At 45.6% G+C, this 25,138-nt stretch overlaps 1 protein-coding gene across 2 annotated transcripts in view; it reads left to right on the plus strand.

Moving 5' to 3' along the window:
* Nucleotides 1–25,138, plus strand: part of PAX5 (paired box 5) — a 226,902-nt gene that overhangs the window by 192,426 nt on the left and 9,338 nt on the right. For both annotated transcript variants that reach the window (XM_074994011.1, XM_074994013.1), the window contains one exon: nt 22,819–22,905. In XM_074994011.1, coding sequence (XP_074850112.1) covers nt 22,819–22,905 — 87 coding nt within the window. The remainder of the gene's footprint in view (nt 1–22,818; nt 22,906–25,138) is intronic.

Genomic DNA, 25,138 nt, shown 5'->3' on the forward strand with positions numbered 1-25,138 from the left:
AACAACATTTTAACAAAACACTACCCCCAGCAGACTGATGTTGGCAGACGTGAGGTACGCAGCTCTGAAAATGCTATTGCTTCTCTTGGTGTGTGTGCAGAAAATTAAGCCCTTTTCCTAGGATTTTTGGAAAGCAAATGGATCAGTCATATTAGGAAGGTTACATTTAAATATGGTTAGTAGCCTGCTCAGCCACAAATAATATGAACTCTGGGTGCTTAGAAACACATCTATGACAGCAGTTATAGATGACTATTGATCTGTTGGATTCTGTTAAATTGATTAACCATTTATGAAAATACTTATTATTCATTTATTAATCCTTTATAAATTATTTATAAATGAGATATTAATAGAAAACGTAGCTAGCGAGCCACATTTCCTTAACTCTGTGTGTGTGTGTGTTTATACTATATCTCAGCTGTGTCTTCGATGAGAACTCTGAGCATATCCATGGGAAAGTATAAGCCAGTAGCATTATCCTGTAAGTCGAGGAAATATGGATCGAGCAAATAATTTGAAAATGAAGCTAGCAGTGAGGAGCGGGGTGTCGGGAACAGAAGGAGGCAAAGAATGGAAGCAAGCAGCACATTACAACCTTGGTGTTACAAAGTCGGGGAGATGGCAGGGTTAGTTCTCCTGAAATCTCTTGGAATGAACACAGACGAAGAGCCCAGTTAATGTTGCAGTTTTTTTCACGGATGTATAGAGAGGCATGTGCCAACCAGTGGAACCCAAAATGCCACCGATGTGACCTGGTCTGGGAATAGTAAACAACAGCTTTCTCATTTCCTTCTGCATGGTGAAAATGGCTAACTGCTGACTTCTAATAACGAAGCGAGTGTGGCTGCTGTGGTGTGGAGTTTACAGCAAGGTGAGCATCTGCATAAATGGCAGGTGGATGCTACGGCTGTAAAGGACCACTTGAGTTATCTGCTGTATCCTCCTCCGTCGTTGTATTCATAGATTTCTGCACACTTTGCATTAGTTCTTTATTTAGTCTTGCATCAAATATTTCACAGGTGAGTGACCTCCCTGGACATGTTACTGTTCTCTGAGTAGCCTCAGTTACCATAAAAACTGGTTGTGAATATTACAGGGTCTTGAAATAAGATTCCAGGTCCTTCCCAGCCTGTCATTTGGCCTGTGACATCGTTGCTGACTGAAGTGGAGTGTGTTTGTGTATGGGTGTTGGGGAATCACTTTGACATACAGGGTTTTATATATCCACTTGCACTTAGTCATCAGTGGTTGTAAACACATACTGTTAATTTGTGAGCATCGTACTTCTCTTCATTTTGCCTCTGTTAATACTTGTTATGCCTTCGTCGACGTCTGAAAATAGCCCCACCAGTTAGCCCATTGCACTAGTTCTAGGCTAAGAGTTTTTCAAAAGTGCCTAAATGACTTACAGATCCAAGTTGCCCTGCCACTCAGTGGCACCAGAACTCACAAGTGGTTAAGGAACTTATGAAAAGAGGACGCAGACATTTAAATCCCTTAGTGCTTTGGAGAACTCTCTCTATAACGTTGACCTTAAATGTTTAAGTGTAGAAGGAGGAGAAGGCAGGTTTAGTTTCCAGCAGTGAGTCGGGTGGGGTGGTTTTCACTCTTTATTGGGAAAGAAAATGAGCATTCACTGATTTGGAGTACTTTTACTTTAGCCAAAATTTTATGTCTACTTTGTACAGGTGTGTTAGAATATGGCATTAGGATATTAGTGAAAGCAGAACACAGCTTAAAGTGGTGATAATAGTCATTAACACTTAGTGTTTAGCGCTTTTCATTTTTCCAAAGTACAACAGAGACACTAATTATCACTCACAGCTCCCAGGGATTCTCAGAGCAGGTTTGTATCGTTCTTACCCAGATGCTTTCAGTTCCTAACTTCTTCAGTGCTCTGTCATTACTACAGCTGGTCAAAATTCTGGCATGGGACTTTCTTTTTATTAACATGTTTTGACGGGAAGTGGTTTTCATTTAATTACAAACTTTTTGCTGTGTTGGTATTGAATTTAAAAACTGAAAAGCAAATTTTTTCAGGACAAAATGAAATTTTGTTTGTTTAGAAAATTTCATTTGGGATAGTTCTTTCACCCCTTTCTCTGATGTCTTTATTTTCTCTCTCTCTCTTTTCCTTGTTACGAAAGTGGGAGGGAATTAACTAAAAAAGAAAAGTATTAAGAAATTGGGAAAAATGAAAAGTGCAAGAAAGCTTCTTTCCCACAGTCTCTGACTGTTTAACTCATGTCTAGCTTTATCCAGTGGGGGAAAGTAAGCAAGCAAGACAAAGTGTTTTTTCCTCACTTCCTCTAACCCTTTTTTTTCCCTATTGGAAAAAGGCAAAGGATGAGTGAATTTAAAAAAATGAGAATGTGGAAATTTACCCCACTTTTTCAACATGAGATATTTCCTCTCTTTTGGGAAAATAGATTTTTCCCAATTTTTTTCATTTCAACTTATTTTCAAAAATGAGTCATAACGCATCTAATACGTTACTTTGTTTTCAGCTGACCCTCATTTTTCTACCAGGCCTAGTTGTTGCTCCGTAGCACAAGAAAGGCTCAATTCCTGCACAGTGTTCAGTCACTTCTGCAAGGCGCTGGGCACTGTCAGCATCATTTGATCCCAGTGGGGGATGAGGATGCTAAACTCTGCCCAGCAGCAGGTGGTGATGCCTTTGGGCAGGGCCGCTGGAACAATTTGTACAGTGGGGGTATTGAGAAACATTGAACCAAACTGTAAACCCTCTATATAATGCAGACTACTTCAAGGCAGGGGGAACTGCAGCACCGCCCCTCCCCCCCACACTCCTCATTCCAGCACCTAATGCCTTTGGCCTAAAGTTAGGAATTCAATCACTTCTTGTCAAATGTGCTCAGTGCAGTGCAAACCAACCCCTGAGCAGAGGCTTGTGTGTCCCTAAAAGAGCTCCCTAAAAGAGCCACTTGCCACATTCCTTTCAGCTGAGAATTTTAACTTCTGGTGATCATCTCTCTGAGGCTGTAAGGATCCAAGTGAAAAGAAAACACAGGGAGCATTCTCCTGATGTGCTTATCCAAGTGTTTATTCAGTGAGAGAGCTGTGCTTTGCAACTGAAATGTCATCACAATAATTATTAAGAGACCAGAAGTTGCCTGCCGTACGCAGGCAATTCCTCTCTGAATTCAATGAGTAACGACTGCCAGCTATATTATAGGGAATCATGCTGCACTGGTGAGGAGATCGACTACATGGGTTTGTCGGTCTCTGCTCTCCAGGTGTATGATTTTTGGATCAAATTTGACAATAGATGGTGTTCGGGAGTTATATTTCAGGGTCTGATCATGCCATCAGTCGGCGCTCAGAGCTCCCACTGATTTTCTACAGGAGTTCCACGTGCTGAATGATTGTAGAACTGACTTGTAGCAGGCACTTGGCAGCTCCACTGGCAAATGCTGTGTGAGGTCCCAGTCAGGGAATGTTACATCAGTTGCACAAGAGCAGGAGGCACATATTTAATGTAGCGAGTGTAGGTTTTTTCCAGCAGACTCTAAAAGACATTGAGCTCTGCAACGCCCCCTACCCACTCCACCTCTGTTAAATGATGTGTCGTGTGTGACTCTTCAGGGCCAGGATTCTCTTCTGCTGCACGCACAAATCAGAAGGAATTTCACGGAAGGAAATGAAATTATATCAGTATAACTTAAAGAGACTACAGTCAGGCCCAAAGACAGAGAATGGAATGCATGTGAAACACATGGAGATACTTGACTTCGCTATTCACAATTAAAGGCATCTTTCAGGAGTGCATTAGTATGTTTGTAGGTGTTCGAGTAGGCTGGAAATCTTGCAGCAAAATGTTTTTTCAGTGAAAAATGCTGATTTGTTGAAAGGAAAATGGTTTGTGAAGGAAGATTGGTTTAAAAATTCGTCTGACTTGAAAAATGTCAAAAACAGGCTGGGAAATTGTCAAAATGCTTCTTTTGACATTTTTAACCAAATAAAGGCCTTTTTGTTCAACGTGACTTTGTTTCAACATTTAAGCTAATTAGACACAAACGGTTGAAAAAAGTCAACACTGGAACAAGACACTTCTGAATTTTTTAAGCAAAAAATATTGATCGACCCAATTGAACTTTGATGCATTTTTTGGTTTGTGAATATTTTCAAGATTTTGATTCGTTTTCACCCCAATTTGAGACAGAAAATCATTTTGAATTTCCATAGACACCTCAGGGTTGGGAGGATCATTTCCCCTACAGCTATTTAATGAAGAGCTTGATTCAAAGCCCACTGAAATCATTATGAGTCTTTCAACCGATTTAATTGGGCTTTGGGTCAGGATTTAGTGCATTGTATCTCAGTTTTAAGTTAATGCCTTCAAAAGATTTCTGACTTCAGTAAGAGGGCTGGCGTTACTAAACTATGAGAACATGAACACTGCATGGGTAGCACTCTTCTTACTCTTGTATTCTGTACATTTCTCCTCTGTAACATGGGACGATGCTGAGTGGGCTGCCCGTGTTCTGCTCACCCATCTTCCACTGACATCAAGGGTAACATTGCAAATGAAATAGGTAATGAATATGTGATTGAGCTCCATGCTACCAATGAGAGAGAACTTTGCCCAGAAAACATACGTGTGCCCAATTCCCCATTCTTACTCCTTGTCTGGTTTAGTGTGACACTCTTGAAATGAATGGAATTACGCTGGAGTAAAACTAGAGTCGCAGTGGTGAATCAGAGTCCCTCTTGTGCGAAAGTCATCACAGATTAGTTGAACAGATAAGGGTTGTCTACACAGAGTAACAAAGGGTCCAGGAGAGAATATGTTAATGCAAACTTAGGTATCTTTTAGGTTGTGCTAGCAAGGGCTGCAAGAGGCAGTTGGAGCATAGCACCATGATGCACAAATCATGTCTCCAGTGTGCTTTGCTGGTGCTGTGCAGACAAGCCCAGAGAACGCCATTACTCTGGTCAGACCCATAGAGTTAACCCACATCTACCCTAAGCTAGCTGAGATCATAACATTTTCCTGTTGGGCATAATTGTAGCCCCCTGAAATCAAATGTAACTTTGCTATTAACTTAAATGGATACAGATTAAGGGCTGTAGTATCAATGAACCCATTCACAAAGTTGTAATGGAAGTTGCCATTTTACCTCAGAATGCGTCACCCTGCTGTATGAACGGGCAGAATGGACCAGCCCATTAGTCCATCTAGCCCAGCAGTTGCATAAGCTCCTTTAAGGAAAGTTTCTGCCTGACTCCTGTCATTTAGGGGCCCCTTATGGCCTGAAGCATGAGAATTTATATGTCTTCCAAAACATGTCAGTTTTTGGGTCTCACTCCAACTGTCGCTCTGGTTTTCTTGTGGTGATCAGTCAGGCAATTGTTTTCTGTTCAGGTTATTTTGGAATCAGGCGAGGAAAAACATTTCACTCAGAAACATTACGATTTCCATCGAGGTAAAAAGATTCTATTCTGTGGCCTGTTCTCCATTTCAGAGTTGTGCTGGTATGTCTACACTGGCTACGGAAGAGAAAAACACTCTACTGCTCACCATGGCTATGCCAGCCAAAGCCCCAGTGCAGCTGCAGATATAATGGCAGAAATGTCCTTTTGTGTTTGTGGACAAGCTACCAGTATCAGGGACCTGAGCCAGCGCTGCAGAGTACAAACGATGCCAGGCCCACAGGGCAGACAGTGGCAGGGCAGCTCCTAAAATGTTACACTAGCTTATTTTGTTTGGAAAGTGGTATAACCTACACTCACTTTGTCTGTACAAGCTGTGTCTGTACTAGGCAGGTACTGGCATAGCCATGGTGACTAACCACTCATAGTGTAGACAACAGCTCATTGATGTAGTAAATGCACTGCTAGAAGGAGCTCACTCAGCAACATGCCTGTAACATTCTGGGAAGTGACCGTCTAGGAAGGAGTACTGCAGAAAGAGATCTAGGGGTCAGAGTGGACCACAAGCTAAAAGAAGTCAACAGTGTGTGACATTGTTGCGAAAGAGCAAACATCATTCTGGCATGCATTACTAGCAGTGTGATAGCCAAGAAAGGGGAGGTAGCTCTTTCACTCTACTCTGAGCTGATGAGGCCTCAGTTGGAGTATTGTGTCCAGTTCCGGGCACCACATTTCAGGGAGGATGTGGAGAAACTGGACAAAATCCAGACAAGAGCAACAAAATGATGAAAGGTCTAGAAAACATGACCTGAGAGGAAAGACTAGAAGAAGTGGGTTTGTTTAGTCTGGAAAGGAGAAGACTGAGAGGGCATGATAGCAGCTTTCAACTACCCAAAAGGGTGTTGGAAGGAAGAGGGAGAAAAAATATTCTCCTTAACCCCTGAGAATGGGACAAAAAGCAAGGGGCATAAATGGCAGCAATTGTAGTTTAGGTTGGACGTGAGGAAAAACTTCGATGTGTCAGGGTGGCTAAGCACTGGAATAAATTGCCTACAGCAGTTGTGGAATCTCTGTCCCTGGAGATTTTTAAGGGTCGGTTGGACAAGCACCTGTAAGGGATGCTCTAGATGGTGCTTGGTCCTGCCATGTGGGCAGGGTCTGGACTTGATGACCTCTCCAGGTCTCGTCTAGTTGTACTATTCTGTGAGTCTATAACTAACATCTGTCACAAGTGGCTCGTTCTCCATCCTCTCCCCCAAAAAGAAGTGTGTGTATAGCAGAGGGTTTTGCTTTGGTAGTTTTTTGTTTGGTTGTTTTTGGTTTTGATTTTTGAATAAAGTACATGCTGTTGTGTTTGGGGTTAGAGAAGGCAGGTAGAAGCTGTGTGCCTGGCATTTGGCATGAAAGTTGATGAGGAGCTTTGTAGTGGGTCTGTGCTCCTCTGGGACTTTGCAAGGACTTTTGGCCCAGCAGCAAACATCGCAGATTAATGGTGGTCTCCGTGTTTGTTACCTGCAGCCTCCTCTGAGCATCTTCTGTCTTTGTGAAATAGTCAATAGGGCGATGAATGCAGAAACAGCAACTCTTTGTAGAAGGCAAATACTACTGAGAAGGAAGAGTGTTATCATAGTCGCCCCTCCCTGAGTGCTCTCTCACCTGGACTGCAATTACAGCTTATTGCAGTAAAGTGGATTAGTTACACTGTGGGAAAAATAATGAATGCAGTGCTCCCTGTGGGGTTACATGGGCATATTCTCTCTTTGCTAACTTACATCCTGTTTGTTAGTCCCTATGACTCTATGCTAAATGCTACCTGGAGTATAACTGACCAGATTAAAATACCAGTATTTCAGAAGACCAATTATGATGTAAACAATATAGCTATAGAGCTTTGGGTTACACCGATGCTTTCACTGTATTTGACATACAATCCGATTCCACACAAGACTTCTTTTTTTTTTTTTTGGTAATAGGTTTTAAAGTTGTGTGCATTTAACAGCTATTTCATAATGGTAATATGCAAGCTGCTGTGGTATGGTTTGGTTGCTAAGTGCAGTATTTAGCCCTGTTCTCCATGCAGTCAAGCATATCTTAACTCCCTGGATAATGATTGTTATTGGAATTTGCAGAAGAAATTTATGGCCCATATGATGACTTCCACAAAAGAAAGCGTTAGAAAGCAAATAAAAAGTTGTGAGACTATTAATTTAAGAAAGTTGCTGTAGTTCCGTCACTGCAAAGGAAGAGAAACACCTGTATCCCTCATCAGGAGGGGCTGGGCTGGAAAGGGATATCACAATTTAACCACAGAGGCCTGCAGCAGATGTGAGTGGAGTAGAAAATTTAGCCCAGAGTCCAATGCAAAGTGGACAGCGTACTGTTAGTCTTGACCAGAAGCCTGCTTCCCCCCCACCCACAACCTTCTGTTCCTTTTCCTTCAGTGGCTGAGCTGATGGAATATTTTGTGGTGTTAATCTGTTGACTTGAAGGGCTAAAGAAGAATGTGTAAACCTGGAGCAGAGATGACAAAAGGATATTGCTAATTAGAACTGGAAAACATGCAGGAAGGGACAAGTCTGATGAGAAAGGGCCCCAGGGGTTACAGTCATACGGAGAGGTTAGCAAAGCTAAAGAGTCTGTTTTGTGTAACTGTAACTCCTATTAATGTTAACCAAAGGGGACGGGTGTATGTGTGATTACCTTAAATATGCATTCACTGGAAAGAAGGAAATTCGGACGCAAGCTCAATTGAGATATACAATCTGAGGGTGATGGAAGCAGTACATAAGCCTTTGAGAGCAGGTGACAGACTCATGGATAAGAAATCTATGGGCTGCACCTGAAAAGATCTTAAAGGGACTTGGGATAATGATGTGAAATTGGTAACTAATATGTGGCCAGACTGAATAGCAATAGGGACAGCACATGTCAATATGGACACAGAAGAGTCATAAAGGCACTGGAGCCTGATCCCAAACCCTTTGACGTCAATGGTGGGACTGACATCAACAACAAGTGGGCTTTGGAGCAGGCCATGAGAAAAGAAAAGCTTCCCGAGCTGCAATAAGGGCGGAGGTGTGACAGTACACCTCGACTGGTCCTTGTTTTTTATTTCCATTCCAGATGCACTTACATGCTCGTGTTCATGGTTAGAGTTCTGTGGGTCTGGAATTGTCATTTCACAAGGAAGTGGGACTTTGAAATTAGTTTGTGTTCCAATGAGAACAAAACACTAAATATTCAACTTTCCCATGAAAAGAACTTTGTGTTTGATCTGAAACAATTGTTTTGGAAATGTTTCATGCTAATAAAATTGAAACATTCGATCAGGTAAACCAAATCTTTTCAATGTTGGCATTTTACCTGCTTGTATAATTAATTTCACAACCAAAAATCCCAATCTTCTGTTTTGACATCATTGGAAACGTTTCATCCCATGTTTATCCCCAAGTGAAATATTTTGTCAAAATCTTTGCAGTCCCACGGGAAGTTGCAATTTTGCAGCTAAACAGCATCTTCAGGCAGGAAAATGTCTGAGTGGAAGAGGTTTGGCCAGGTTTGTTTGTGAACTATGTGAGGTATCTGTGAACATTTCAGACAGCAAGTTTGTAATTTCCCCAGAAAACTGGTGGAATTCAGGCCCCTTGCTAATGGCAGCACAAAACTATATCTGAGAAGTGATTGCACCTGAGCCCCCATCACCAGGTTGAAGTCCATTTGCTGGGTAAGCTGCGAGGTGGAATGGGAAGGAAAGTAAAAGTTGTCCCAGGGAGCTGGACAAAAAACGCCACAAACACCTCGAGCAAAGAGGAAAGGCATGAAGAGCATCACAGAGGAGCATCCTTCATGTTCTGCCCATTTTCTGAGCTCGCAAAGCTAGGTGAAGATGAGGAGCTCATGCGCCTTTCTTCTGTAGCAGCACAGAGCTGATCTTGGCAAATTGCCGGCAGTGTTGGGTTGTTCATAGACACACAGTGTGGAGGACTGGCCCATGATCCTGCTGCTAACAAAACTGAACCTCTGAGGGATATTTTCCATGTAGTCTTGGATGGACTGCTCGTCCACATGGGTGCAGGCTGGTGTACCTTCCTATTCTGGCAGTGCTCCAGGGTATAATATATTACAGCCAGGGGACAGGGACAACTTGGCATTAGCAGTAGCCATTAATTAACTAGAGTCCTTTGGTCCACACACTGGGAGGGTGGAAGGTCAAACACTGGCATCTCTCCCTTCAAGGGTCTGGCATGCATGCAGGTATTTCTGGTCTCTCATGATGCTCTTATAAGGGGTTGGATGGCTCAGAACAATTCTGAGTCTCTCTGGGGAAACTGATGATGGGCACAGGGCCTGCTAGTCCATTTCATGCTAATTATGTTTTCCCTGACTGAATGCATACAAAAGCCCATCTATGTCTGAGCCATGCAGCTGTGACACTGGGGAAAAAACAAAACAAAGCAAAGCAAAACGAAAAACAAAAACCATGCTTCTGGGATGCAATAATAGGAGTGTTGTAAGCAAGACATGGGAAGTCATTCTTCCACTCTACTCAGTGCTGATTAGGCCTCAGCTGGAGTACTGTGTCCAGTTCTGGGCCCCACATTTCACAAAAGAAGTGGACAAACTGGAGAAGGTCCAAAGAAGAGCAGCCAAAATGATTAAAGGTCTAGAAAATGAACTATGAGGGACAACTGGGTTTGTTTAGTTTGGAAAAGGAGAAGGCTGAGAGGGGACAGGATAATAGCTTTCAAGAACCTGAAAGGATGTTACAAGGAGGAGGGAGAAAGGTTGTTTTCCTCAACCTCAGAGGACAGGACGAGGAGCAATGGGCTTAAATTGCAGCAAGGGAGGTTTAAGCTGGACATTAAGGAAAACTTCCTGGCTGTCATGGTGGTGAAGCACTGGAATAAGCTGCCTAAGGAGGTTGTGGAATCTCCATCGTTGGAGATGTTTAAGAGCAGGTCAGCAAAACATCTGTCGCAGATGATATAAATGGTGCTTGGTCCTCCTGTGAAGGCTGGTGCCTGGACTTGATGACCTCTCAAGGTCCCTTTCTGTTCTAGTATTCTACGAGTCCATGATTCTGAGCTTCAGTGTGCCCTGGTTTTTCTGATCATGTCTTGGTACCGCTGTGCTCAATGTGGAGGAGAGAGGCCCCACGTAATCATTGGTCTTCTCCAAGGCAAATTGCATGGGGTTGCTCAATGCTGGCTATGGTAAGACAGCCCCCCACCCTCAGTTCCTTTTCACTGCTAGTGGAAGACTCGGCCTCTTGTGATGGGTCTCCCTCTTTAAATCGTATGTCACCAGCTTCCTGTGCTGTGACCTATCCCTCCAGCCCCAGTAGCACAGCCTGTTTTGGCCACCTCCGGGACCATATTCATGCCCTTCACCCTCCTCAGGTGTCCTGCAGCAGCGCCATCCACAGCTGCAGCAGCAAGAACACCCTCTTCTCTCTGAGAAGAGGAAAAATCCTCTCCGGCTATCCGCAGCCGAGCCCTAGTCTTGTCCAGATGCACTGACCTTCCTTCCATGCCTCACAAGATTGGATGCCACAGCCTCTGGGCCACGTCTGCACCCCCGTTCCTCACTTTCCTGCCTCCCCCAGCCAGCTAGTTCCAGGAATCTGCAGTTAGCTGTGTCAGTTCAGTGTGAGCGACCAGTGGCCAGGCAGTAATGCCACCGCTCTGCTGGTGGTGCCCAGGGCAGGGCTATCTCTGCACAGAACAGATCCCTGCCCACAGCCAGAGTGTTGCGTTTTGGACGGCTACTGCAGACTTCCTCTTCTGCTCTTTATTCACTGGTGGTGCAATTCACCAGGGTGGAAGACCAGGACCAGACTTGCAAACCCCTCAAAATGGGGCATCGCTGGGATGCAGCTGGGTCCTACAAGGGGCAACTTTCCCCTTTTGTTAGCTGACCATTAGTACTGGCAGTTAAGGGTACTGCTTATTATTATAATTAATTTACAAGGGCTGGCTCCTGAGCAGCACCCCTGGCATGCATGCCTGCACTCTGAGAGCAGCTGTCCCAGGACCCCGCTGGTTCATGGCCAAAGGCTGTGGTGAGTGAGGACTGCCGATTGCACTCAGCCAATGAGCTTGGGAAATATATGAAATGGGGGGCTGCTGTGCCTGAGATTGGGGAGAGACACAGAGAGCGAGGGAGAGCCACCCGCTGCAGCACTAACACACACCCACCGCAGCACTAACACACACCCACTGCAGCACTAACAAATCACTGCTGCACTAACACACACCCACTGCAGCACTAACAAACACGCACTCTAGTTTAATGACTCTGGTAGGGAACAGAAAAGAGAGCTCAATAATTTCAGTAGATGAACTTGGCAGATAGATACGATACAGCCTAACTCCCTCTCTGTGACTTGGCAGTTAGCTGTCTAGAAGAACATTGTATGTTACCAGAGGGGAACATCCTGGGCATAGATCCTTATCAGACCTTGCAAGGAGCCAAACTCGACCTCACCCTTCAGTGACCAGCACTGCATTCCCATCTGGGATACCCCACTGTGGCTGAATGGCGCCATGACAGCTGAGGGTCCAGTCTGTGCCCATAGCATAGAGAAGACAGAGTCATTGGACCATTCCCCAGATCCACCCTATCTAGAGCCCAGCATTCAGTTAATTCAGCAACCCAAGCATCTGGCAGTAAGTTAAGTGACCAGCATTGGGCTACATGCTCATGGAGAACTGTGTGGCGTGAGACAAAAGAGAATTGGTGCAAATTATGTTGGACAGCTAGTACATCTGGTTTCTAATGTTCTGCTGCTGTCAAAAAGTGAACTTGGCTATTTTGAAATCCACAGTTTTTCTGGCCCAAAGTAATGCCTGTTCTTGGGCGAAAGCAAGATTTTAAATGTCCTAATATACCCCGGGCCTGTTTCTCTGCTCCTTTTGTCCCTGAAGTGCTTCTCTGCCCTCTTCTAGAGAGATTCAGCACTTTCCCTGTTTATAATAGATCTTACCACATCACCCTGAGCCCGGTTTGCGTGGGCCAGACACATTCTGCAAATCTACAGTACAATTTAAAGCCATCTGGATTGATATCTATTTTAAGTTCAGCTTGTTTCATATGCATTTAGCTAGGTGGCTACAGTATTGTCTATGGAAACACTTGTGTAAATTAAAATGATGTAAACTTGACAAGAAAATGCTAATGAATCCTCTTTAGTGTATTGTTTGGAAGTAGGCCTTGTGAGATGCTCTGGTGGGAGCACCCATGGGTTATAACATGTCATTTATGCAGCCAAAGGACCGAAACTGTACCATGGGATCCGGATCCAAGCTGTGTTAGTGTAAGTCTGGAAAAGCTCTGTTGAAGTCACTCTGAATTTACAATATCAGAGAGGTAGCCGAGTTAGTCTGTATCTGCAAAAACAACGAGAAGTCCTGTGGCACCTTGTAGCCTAAAAGATACATTGCAGCATAAGCTTTTGTGGGCAAAGACCCACTTCGTCAGATGCTTCTGCTCCAGGTCTTTCATTTTTTCTGAATTTACAGTGGTGATAAGAAGCCAGGATCTAGTTCCATATACCCTGTGGGTCCAGCCACACAATGCAAGTAGGGTGAAACTCCTCCCTGTGTTGAAAATCAGCACAAGGCCTGAGCACCAGTAACATCACACTGCATGGAGGGCTGAGAGGGGACTTGAGTGGTCCATAAGCCTTCCTGCTCAGGAGGGAATTTTGGCATGCAGTGTATCGCACATGGTATTGCCAACCTCCTAGTTCAGAAATGATGAGTTAGACCCCCAGAACTCATGCCATTTAAAAAAATTCACCTTGAGCGTGTTTTTTATTTGCTTCGTGGCTATTGAGTTCACATCTCTAATGCTTTTCTACATGATCATGAGGGCTGGGAACCGTTTTTTGTCTGAAAGCTCAGAGTGTCAGGCATTCACATGACTCCAGGAGCTGGGGCTCTAAGGTAAACCCCAAATAGTACAAAACTGGAATTGGTGCCACTGTTTCTCTGCAACTGCCAGTTATGGATCATAGCAAAAATGTGTTTATTGTTCTCTAGCTATCCCTGTAGATTATAGGCTTCAAAATCCTGACACGTTTGTGACCAATGCCCAAAACTAAACAGGGGCTAAATAAGCCCAGGAGAGTATTTATAAGTAAAAATATCAGAACATAGAGAGATATACACATCTCACAGAACTGGAAGGGACCTTGAGAGGTCATCAAGTCCAGTCCCCTGCCCTCCCAGCTGGACCTATCACCAGCCCTGACAGATTTTTTTTTTTTGTAAAACAATGTAAACTACCCCAGGCCCTTAAAGGCCCCCTGAAGGGCTGAGCTCACGAGCCTGGGCTTTACAAGGCCAATGCTCTAACCACTGAGTTATCCCTCCCCACATGACTCCTGCTCTAATTATTCTGAGGTAGATTTTTACCTCCAAAACAGTAATTCAGCTGATCAGTGAGTCTGTTGATTAAAATAGGACTGTCCGCAGACTAAGAAACAACTCACTAGTGGGGCAATGAGGGGTCCTGACCCTTTATTAACAGCAATGGCCTGAAATACTGAACCCACTTACGGCAACATGTAAAAAGCTCTTCTCCAGCAGGCATGAGGAAGCAGAAAGAGAGTGGCTTCCATTGCTCCACAGTCCTTTTGTTTGGGTGGCTGTGGAAGTCCAAGCTTTCCTACAGCCATACAATGGGAGATGTGATCAGTTTAGGAGGAGCAGCCTTAATGAAAGCCTTTGCTGTTTAATCATGCAGGAACAATGGATCACATCACACTCCCCTCCTTCCTGGTGCCTGCTTGTGTGCACAGCCACACACCCATCGCCCTGGGGAGGTGATGCAGAGGCTTTCTTCTGATCACTGAACAGTGCTGTCAGGAAGTGCATCTGATGGGTCCTGGGCCATCGGGTGGAAATCACGAGGCACTCATGCAGCGTCCATTTAGTTTCCCTGCACTCCTGCACCATTTGTCTGTCCAAGGCCTGGGATGGCAATAACAGGGGTGGTGGCTTTTCTCCCACTTCCTTTTTTCCTCCTTTCTCTCTCTGTCCCTCTCCACCCCCACCCGCCGCCCAACCTGGCTGATGGATATGCAGAGTATGTGGGATGAAGCAAGCAGTACTGTCACCGAACTGATGGTGTTCAGTGACTCCGCGAGCTCTTGGCTGGTCTGTACTGCAGGAGCCTGACACCCTGAGCAGTGAGGCATAAAAAACAGAGCACTGGAAGCCTCAGCCTGTCAGGCGCCAGAGCGTCCCCCAGAGAGGCCCAGAGATGTGTGCACACAGGGGCGGGGGAGGGTAGCCGAGGCTGGGGAGCGGCGAGGGAAGAAAGAATCAAGCAGTGAACTGTTGGCTGGTTGCTGCTGGTGCTCACGCAGGAGAGTGGCTGATTGCTCCAATGCAGAACCACCTGTTCCGTCGCGTGCGCTGCACAGGACCTACCTGAGCCGCTAACGGGGATGGGATGGAGCAGGACCCAGGCTGCCGCATAGCGAGTTCTGCTCACTGGTCGATTGAGCAGCGTGGGAGAGCAGGTCCCTGGGCGGGTACTTGTTGCACAGGGTGTGGGGAGGCAAGGCACACTCGGGAGGGCTCGTGGCACAGCGGGGCTCAGGACCGAGTGTGTTGGCTCGCCCTTTGGAGAGTGAGGCTCAAGCTCTCATTCAGGTTCTGGGTGCCTCGTTGTAAGGGTTGGGGAGGTTCTGATGCATGCCCTGGGAACCAGTGGAGTGACCCATCCAGCTCCCTGGCCTGGCTTTGTGCCATGCTGAATGAGGGGCTGGGTACCGGAGGGATGGTCTATGTGACAGAAATGGCAGCAGTGTCCTGCCATAAGATACATCAGCATATCATGGTCATTGCATCTGTGGTCCCCCACCATGGCTGCTAGAGAGCACCCACCCTCTTAGTGGTTTCTGCTTTCCAGCCATCACCTCTCTTGGGCAGAGACCTGTGTCTCGCTTCCCCCTGACCAGGAGTTTTCAGGCTGCACAGCTCCCTGGGTTAGGCTACAATATCCTCAGCAAGCCAGACTGCCTGAAATCCAGTGCTTACACTTTGCCTTCTCTCACTGGGCTCTGACCAGGGCAGTGCCTGTAGTTATATGTTACCCCCTCAGCTCCTTCTGAGCAAGCGCATTGATTCCTAGTACAGCAGTATTACAAGAGAAAACCTTAAACCAGTAAAGCTCCTACACCCTTGCTGCAATACTTAGCAGAGGTCACTCCCCATGCCAGGCCCAGGCTCTGGCAGGTTTTAGTCCTTCAGAACCCACAATTGGCTTTTCCACACAATTGTATTTTCATCTGTCTTAGTCCCAAAACCAGTATAAAGGCTGGGCAAATCAGCCATTGCTTTATACAGCTTAGGCCTTTGATCTTGGCCTTCTGGAACTAGTAAACAGCAGATAATAATCCTGTTCTTGGGGTAGCTGTAAAAGGCGGCAGTTTTCTTAAGCAGAGCTGAGTATCGTACATTAACATCTTACATTAACCTCCCAGGAGATCCACTTAATGTCCCAAAAGTGTCTGGCACTGTTCCGTGTAACCTTTTGAAGTCCCACACCTTAACTCTGTCATGTATCCCCTTCCCTCCCCAAGAAATCACATCGGCTCCCTATCCCCAATGATGCATAAACTTGATACAATTAGGTCTTTCAAGGATATTGCAGGGAATTGCCATATCTGCCACTATTTCCCGCTGAAGACACCATGATATGCCCACACCTGGTCACTCCATCCCAAAGATCTATTAGAATTGGAAAAGGTGCAGAGAAGGCCAATGAAAATGGGGAGGCGTATGGAACTGCTTCCATACAAGGAGAGATTAAAAGAGGGGGACTGTTTCTTTAAAAAAGAGAAGACAACATGTGATAGAGAAGCATGAACTCAGGAGTGGCAAGGAGAAAGCGAAGAACGAGGTGCTACTTACTCCATCACATCACACAAGAACTAGGGGATCACCTAATGAAATTAACAGACAGCAGGTTTAAAACTAACATAAGGAAGCAATTGTTCCCACAATGTATGGTAAACCTGTGGAACTCCTTGCCAGGGGATTTTGTGAAGGCCAAAAGGATAACGGTGTTCAAAAAAGAATGAGCTCAGTCCATGGAGGGTAGGTCCCTCAATGGCTATTGCCAAGAGAGTCTGGAATGCAGCCTCATGCTCCAGGTGTCCCTAAATCTCCAACTGCCAGAAGCCTCCAGGGCTGGTCACTGTCAGAAGAGAGAACATTGGGCTAGATGGACCACTGGTGTGAGCCAGTCTGGCCATTCTAATGGCATTATAAATGAGAGTAGCTAGGATGCTTCTCCACATCATAGGGGAAGCCTTTGACTTATTTCCTGGACAGAGTTTAAGCCGTTACCTTTCATAATTCATATTTCAATTAGGCACGTAACAGACACTGTTAACAAGCCTACATACATCCTTCAAAACCATCCAGTCACTTAACCACCATCCCGTGTAATGCCCGCCAATATGAGCTGTCTGCTGCTCCCTGTTATCTTTGTTCCCTCAAAACCTGTGGGTGTTCCCCCAGTCTTTGTTAGTGTCCATATTGATTCAGACTGCAGGCAGACCAGCGAGACGTACCACCCACATCTGACTGGCTGCTAGCCCCAAGCATTTTGAAGGACTAATGCTCACCAGAGCTCACGGAGTCGGGCTGAGCTCTGGTAGGCTTCTTAGCGTACATGTAATTCTCTAATTATTTTAATTGGATGAGTCCTTTCAGCTTACAGATAGCGTGCTTGCCTAGAAGAAGTGTAGTAGCTGCTACCTGTGGGCAATACGGTAGTCAGAACCCACAGAGAGAAAAGTACAGGCCTGGGCTTTTTGAGGCAGCCTGGTTGGTGGGGATATCGCAGTATAGACTGGGAGCTGGGTGGTTCAAATCAGCGTTCCCCATTAGCCTCATAGAGGCTCAGTTACTCTGAAACTATGACAGCCCATATAGCTCATCACCCTTCACTTATGCCTCAGGTGTGAGGGCGGGGGTGGTCCAGGCGTCCCGTTGTCCTGGCCTTGTGCCATGCCCCTTCTGCTGGTTTTGGCTATTTTAAAGTGAGGTTTCACCTGAGGGCATTTAAATTCTAGTAACTCTCCTCAAGCAGTAATGGGAACAGCTCTGTCAGCGCGCAGATCTCTGCTCTTCTGTCTCCTCAGGGGAAGGAACTTTGTAAGTGGCATGTATCAGACAGGCTCTGAGGCGGGTGTAGAAATCCCTGCCACAGACACAGTATCCGTGTGACCCAGCAGCTGTGAGGTGACACGTGCCGGGGAGCTGACCTGTTCCTAGGCACCGGAGGGAAGACTCAGGCCTCTGCGTTCACCCTGTTCACCATTTGGTTGTCCCACATGCTTTGTTGCCTCAGGTCTTAGGCAGTCAGTGCTAGACTCAGTGGGAGGAGGAGTTCAGAGCAAGCTGGAAACCCAAGAGGAAGCGGTCAGAGTTCGGGCTGAGCAGGCTCGCTCAAATGCAAGCAGAGGGAGCCTGCAGCTCGGTTGTAAAAGGGGCTTGTTAAGTGGCCCATCTCTGCAGCACGAAGAACTATTTGAATTTCGTTCCAGTCAAGCATGGGTTGCAAATTCTAGATGGCACCTCTGTTTTGCAGCTTGGTTCATCCCTTTCTGTGTACGGGGGATTTTGGCCATGTTAAATCATCTTGGAAAAGGCTGATGACATGACAGCATCATGCAACAATCACACCATTACTGCATGCCGCCCCTCCGCCCTTCAAGTCAATGCCTCCTGCTGGCCCTTGTTCCGTTGGGCCCTGGTGGCTGTTCTGAAGCACTGCCCTGTCACTGGAACGCAGGTGTAAATACCTGGAGGACAGTTGTCCCAGCTGAGATTTCCTAATCGGTACTGCAGCAAACATGTGCCCACAAACACAGAACACCAGAACCACCTGTGTGCCCCTGAGCAGATAGAACCCAGACTCAGCTGACCAGACCACCTAATATTATAAGGTCTGTCCCAGTATTACCAGTTTTGTCATATATAGGCAACTATTAGCTCCCCTCATCTCCTCTCTTGATTTTTCACACTTGCTATTTGGTTACACTGACCCAGACCCTTCCTCTTCGAGGACAGAGCAGCTGAGGCAGAACAACTGTGATATCCCCAACAAGCCAGACTGCCTAAGTCACTAGATGCCAGGTGCCACTAGAGGGTGACAAAGTTCTCACAGCCAGTGGGCTTTCTGACCAATGACACCTATAGCACTAGTCTTTATGTGACAGCACTATCACTGGTCTAGTCCCCATCCCAGAACTCATTCATTCCCCTGTGTTACACGTATAATGAATACTTGTGCTGGAGAGCTCCATTAGGTTTTGTTATGAGACAGAATTCACTTTAATGCATCTCATTTATAACACTTTTCTCTCATCCCTCTCTTACTTCTCTTTCCTCATCTGCTTTATATCCTTCCCCCTTCCCAAGTCCTTCTCCTCTTTTCGCTCTCCGAACCATTTCCCAAAGTTCCTCACTGAGCTTTTGTGTCCTTGTTTTGTTCACGATTGCTCATTAAAAGACCCGCAAGAACAAAGCCTAAGGCAGAGTTAACCATCTAAAAACAATTTTAGATTGTGTCCTCTGTCATTTAATAGGAGAGGGAACAGGGAGCAAACATACGCTCTGCTCTTTAAGAGGAGCACAAATTAGGGAGCAACTCTTTCTAGTCACTCAACACAATTCATAGAGTTGTAGAGAAGCAATAAGAAAGAGTAACTAATAAAACTAATTAATAAACCAGCATGCCTTTCACAGAAGTCTAGTAAAGATGTGATAAGCCCTTTAAGAAGCAGTGTTTAGTAATCTGACACTCAGCTACTTGAATCTTTATTTTTCACTTCTAGTCCTGTGAAAGCATCTCAGGCCCTCCTTGTGGAACAGCTTTTGGAACGAAAAAATTCTCCAAGCATTTAATGTTAAAGAAGCAACACAGGAATATAGGAATTGCCAGATTGGCTCAGACTTGAGGCCGATGTAGTCTCTGACAGTGGCTAGCACCATATGCTTCCGAGGTAGATGCAATCAGCCTTGCATTAGGCAGGTGTGAAATAATCTACCACTACAGTGGGTCATCTCCAAATCCCTAGTTAACAGAAATCAGTTTAATTCTGCCTTCCAGGCATATGTTATGTAAGTTAATATGAACTTCTTTAGCTTTGGATACTCCTGGTATTCATATAAATCTCCATTCTTGTTGGAAGACTGCTATGTCACATTGGCTACGTCTACACGTGAAGCCAACATCGAAATAGGCTATTTCGATGAGTAACGTCTACACGTCCTCCAGGGCTGGCAACGTCGATGTTCAACTTCGACGTTGCGCAGCACCACATCGAAATAGGCGCTGCGAGGGAACCTCTACACGCCAAAGTAGCACACATCGAAATAAGGGTGCCAGGCACAGCTGCAGACAGGGTCACAGGGCGGACTCAACAGCAAGCCGCTCCCTTAAAGGGCCCCTCCCAGACACAGTTGCACTAAACAACACAAGATACACAGAGCCTACAACTGGTTGCAGACCCTGTGCCTGCAGTATGGATCCCCAGCTGCCGCAGCAGCAGCCAGAAGCCCTGGGCTAAGGGCTGCTGCCCACGGTGACCATAGAGACCCGCAGGGGCTGGAGAGAGAGCATCTCTCAACCCCTCAGCTGATGGCCGCCATGGCGGACCCCGCTATTTCGAAGTTGCGGGACGCGCAACGACTACACGGTCCCTACTTCGACATTGAACGTCGAAGTAGGGCGCTATTCCTATCCCCTCATGGGGTTAGCGACTTCGACATCTCGCCGCCTAACGTCGAAGTTAACTTCGAAATAGCGCCCGGCGCGTGTAGCCGTGACGGGCGCTATTTCGAAGTTAGTGCCGCTACTTCGAAGTAGCGTGCACGTGTAGACACGGCTATTCTGTGACAATGAGTTCCATGGTCTAAATGCCATGTTGTGTGACAAAGTACTTATCTGGTGGTTTGAACTGGGATGGGAATTTTCTGAGTCACTATAGGGGCTCATTTGCATACTTGGCTTAATCTAATTCTTGACCTCCCCCCCCCCACCTCTACCCCTCTACTCTTTGATTTGCTCACCTTGATCATTTTTTTCTGATTTGTCCTCATTGATTACTGTTTTTGGTTCTCTGTGCCTTAAATATTGAGTCTGTTCTGGTCTGGCTATGGTCTGAAGAAGTGGGTCTGTCCCACAAAAGCTCACCTAGTAAATTATTTTGTTAGTCTTTAAAGTGCTACTTGACTGCTTTTTTGTTTTGATAGTATATAGACGAGCACGGCTCCCTCTCTGTTACTATTTATCTGTGTTGGCCTCGTTTTATTTTCATTGAATGTTGTTTTGTTCTTGTGAAATGGGGGCCAGGAGAACAGAAAAGGCCTGTGTCCCTTCTCTAGATCAGGCGTCAGTTTTTATGGACTTGCAGTACGTTCGCTGCTGCCTTTGGCCCTTACCGGGTCTTGTGATCTTTGGGCGGGTCGCTTGAGGTCTGTGGTGCTGGCCGTCTGCACTGAGCTGGGGCGGCACCTGGGGAGAACACAGAGGACATTCAGATGCTGCGGGATATCCCCCCACTGCCTGCAGTTGCCCGCTGACCAGTGGCCTCCTTTCAGCTGTCTATAAAGAAACCCTGTGTCCTTCTCCCAGCTGACACTAACTAAGGATGTGCCTTCACACTGAAATGTTGCACACAGTGATTTTGGGTTTCTGTGCAGACTGTTCTGAGCATCGGTAGTCTAGCTGCTCTCACCATCTCATCATCTTGCTTTACATTCTTATTCTGCTTTTCCTAAGCCATTTGAGCACATGAGGAAGGTGGATGGAAAGAAGGTCACATCAGGCTTATTTCCAGAACCACCAGAATTTCAGTGGGATTTGGATCAGGCCTATGTTGTGGCCTTTAATCTAGAACTAGTGGGACTTTTTTTGACCATTTTTTTTTTCTGTTGAAAAATGTTGATTTGTTGAAACTTACAGTGTTTATGAGAAATGGGTGGTTTTGATGAATTTTCTGGCTTGTAAAAAAGTTTCAAATTGTCAGAACTTCTCATTTTGACACTTTGGAAATGAAATAGGTCTGGTTTTGGTTGTAAATGGTTGTGGTGTGGTTTTGTTTTGCAATTTAAGTTGATTTATAGTAAAATAAATAGAAAATAGGCCAAAATCAAAACGAAATGCTTCAAAATGACGGGAATGAAATTTTTTGATTGATCAGAACCCCAGGTTTTTGTTTTTTTTTTGATTTATAAATTTTTTTGAGCTTTTGACTTTTTGTCCCTGTTCTGGGTGGGAGTAACTTCTGAAATCCCAAATCCAACATAAAGAGAGAAAGTACACATAGCATTCTCTGGTGTTATTTTGTGCTCTGGTTAGGCCACCTGTCCCCACCAGCAGATACAGCAGTAAAGTTTTGGCTCATGCAAGCACAACACAGATCAGATGAATATACTAGGACTAGCAAGAATCTCTTCTGAACTTGTTCCTGGCTTTTGTGAGGTGGGTGATGGTCTTAATGGTGTGTGTGTGTAAGAGAGAGAGAGCAGTGGCAGAAGAAAAATAATTCATGGCAGATGGTAGAAAAATAGTAATTATCATTTATAATGTAGTATTGGCGTGTGCTAGGTGCTGTACACACTCCCAACAAAGTACTGGTCTCTGCCCTCAAGTGCTTACATGCTAGGCATAAAACAAGACATAAGTGTACAGAACAAAGAGCGGGGGAGAACAGAAAGTAACAATGAAATGACCCTGAGTGGTGTGGTAATGCTTTGAGCTCACATGATCCTTTGGCTGGCAGGAGCTCAAAGCCCCACACGTTGTTGGCCTGGTTTTAGAGCTGGAGAGAGGTTCTGAGGCTTGCCAAAGGTGATGTCGTGAGTCAGAAGCAGCAGTTTCCTTAAACTGAGGTGTGGGTATCAGTGTCTAGAACTTAAGCGGCTCCATCCCCTCAGGCTTTTGGAAGCCTCCTGAGGCAATCTGCTGTACGTCTTGCCTTCAGCTGGGCCAAAGTGGGGCTTGGCTGTTTTACAGGAGTGTCCTAATTCTGGGAAGGAGGCTCGTCATGACCTGGATCCCCCTGCAGAGTCTTCTGGGGGTGTCTAATTTCCGTGGTCCCTATCCTGGTGAAACGTAGAAGGAGGTGGAAAGATTCTGACTGATTTGGATCAGGCCTGGCATGAGGAACTTCAGGAAAATAGAAAGGAAAACTCTATCCATGGCTTTAGAGTTAGTTATTTTAACAAATGTCCCAAATTCCATTCCCCAGGGAACCAGGTGGCCCAGGGAGCCTGCAGTAAGACTTGTGCGGGACAGTGCTGAGATGGCAGAATGTATTTAACTTGCCCCATTGCCATGTATTTTAGAGTCAAATTACCACTTGTGTTTGTTTCTCTTTCCCATCCTCAGGGAGCGAGTTCTCTGGAAGTCCATACAGCCACCCACAGTATTCAACATACAATGACTCCTGGAGATTTCCCAACCCTGGATTGTTAGGTGAGTTCTCCTACCCATGTTTCACTGAAGCTGGGGAATGTCTGATAGGTGGCTGCATGTATCCTCAGTGGGTCTCAGGCCAGCTCTGGCATCCATCTTGTCATGGCAAGAGAGAAGTATCGCCTCACGTCGTCTTGTGTGTCCTTGTTGGATTCCCTCTAACAGCCCATGGTGACAACAGTCCTGCTTCCAGGCGTACTGGTGCAGGCTCGTGGCCCTTCCCATCTTTCTGTTGGTTGTTCTGTCTGCAGGCACACACCACATTGCCTCAGACCTTGCTCTGTTCGCAGGCATGTGCGAGATTCAGATTTATTATTTTGAGAGCTACAGTTTCCCTTGTCTGCAGAACATAGTACGGTTACTATGCTGTTCTATGTAATAATATTCTGGTATTTGTCATCAAGTGAAAATGTTTGTTTCCACATTATAATAAATAGTTTATGCCAAAATCTAAGACAGAACAATTGCCTGCAAGATTAGTTTAATCTGCTCATCTCTCTGTCAATACCAACTCTTCTCAGACCCCATCTAATACCTGGTTTTTACTTCTGCTTTTGTCACAGATGTGGGCTCAATTTCTGGGTGGGTTTCCATTAGCAGCAACCCCTACACCTATACGAAATGTCTTCTGCCTGAGGGGTAATCTCCCGAGCCCAGGGTCTGTGCTAACAGATTGCCATGCGGAATCTGCGGTGACCATAATTGACTTTACACCACAGTCTCAAAAACTGGCCCACGTTCACTTTGCATGCACACAGAACACAGTATTTTCCCACACCGTTTGCATGGGTGAGACAGGCAAACTACCAGCTAATTGTCACCTCTCAATTAGAGGAATAGAATGCCTTCATGCTTTCCAGACTTATGGAGGACACGTGGATGTAGCTGACCTCTGCCTAAGGAATCATTTTGAATTATTGTCATTTTTTTCATTGTTTCTTCATTTTGCTATTGAATCACTAAGTAATGGAGTGACCCAAGTTTTGTTTCTCATGATTTTTGTCCTTTCTCCCAAATCCTTTGGGCATAACAGACGGGTTTGGCATTGGTAGAGTTCTACCACTTGTAGTGCTGTTGTCAGCGCTCTGCTAGACCCTACGTCATAAATCAGGGGCCAGATGCTAAACTGATGTAATTTGGCTCAGCTCCATTGAAGCCAACCAGCCTGCCTGGATGTAAATCAGCACAGGATCTAGCTCAAGAGTTAATAAGAGACTTTGATTTGGATACATGAATCCACTTTAATTGAGACAGATAAGGAAGGCGGTGGGGTGCTTTTCTGCAACTCCTTTAAAAGAAAATGACCTGGATTTAAATTGTACAGCCATAGGAAGGCCCATTAGCCACTCTTCACCCCCGAAGAAGTCCCCCAGCTCTGGCAGGGATGGTCTCTATTCATAGAAAACCAACAGCAACAACAAAGCTTATCATTTGCAAAGGATGCCACTTGCAAAGTTTCTGGGGTTAGAATCAGAACCCTTTAGGCATGCTGGGAAGGAATTACCTCCCCAAGTAGCCTCATTCGCTGATGACATTACTGAAGTTTAAATACTCCTGGAAAATGCACTGCTCCTTGGATATCTATCTGTAGTGATAAGAGTGTGCTTCTGCAGTAATTTCAGATTGCCTGCTGGTAGCTGAGTATAAATATACCACACATTGAATAGTAATAGAGAGGTAGTAGCTGTGTTATACCGCATATTGTGAGCCAGAGTCCGGGCTGGTGTAAATCAGTGTAGTGTTTTGAAGCCAACAGTGCTACGCTGATTTGCCATGGCTGTGGACCTGTCTGTGTGTCTTTAAAACTTTGCAATTGGCTTGAACTGAACCGAAAGATTCCCCTTCATTTTAGTCCCATGTTACAGTCACTTGAGAAAAGCTGTGCTGAGCCACTTAGATAGTGTTCTGAGCCGTGTGTTTGGAGGAGTGGGGAGGGTACAGGTTAGTCACAGGTATTTTTGGTATAAGTCATGGACTGGATTGTGGGCAGAAAAATAAAAATTCACGCCCCGTGAATGACTTTTACCGAAAATGTCCCTGGCGATCTCTGTATTTGTTGGGTCCTACTGCTCCAGGGAGCCCCTGCTAAGGGGAGGGGTCTTGTTTCAGGGTAGGGGGTTGACTGTCCCTCCAGCTACTGTTCTCCAGACAGCCTCCAGCTGCCCCGGGGGTTGCAGCTCCAGCATCCAGCAATGCTGCTTGGGCACTTCCCTAGGGCACCTGCAGTTGCTCC

The sequence above is a fragment of the Carettochelys insculpta genome, chromosome 5 (genome assembly GCF_033958435.1).
Source record: "Carettochelys insculpta isolate YL-2023 chromosome 5, ASM3395843v1, whole genome shotgun sequence".
Classification (NCBI taxonomy): domain Eukaryota; kingdom Metazoa; phylum Chordata; order Testudines; family Carettochelyidae; genus Carettochelys; species Carettochelys insculpta.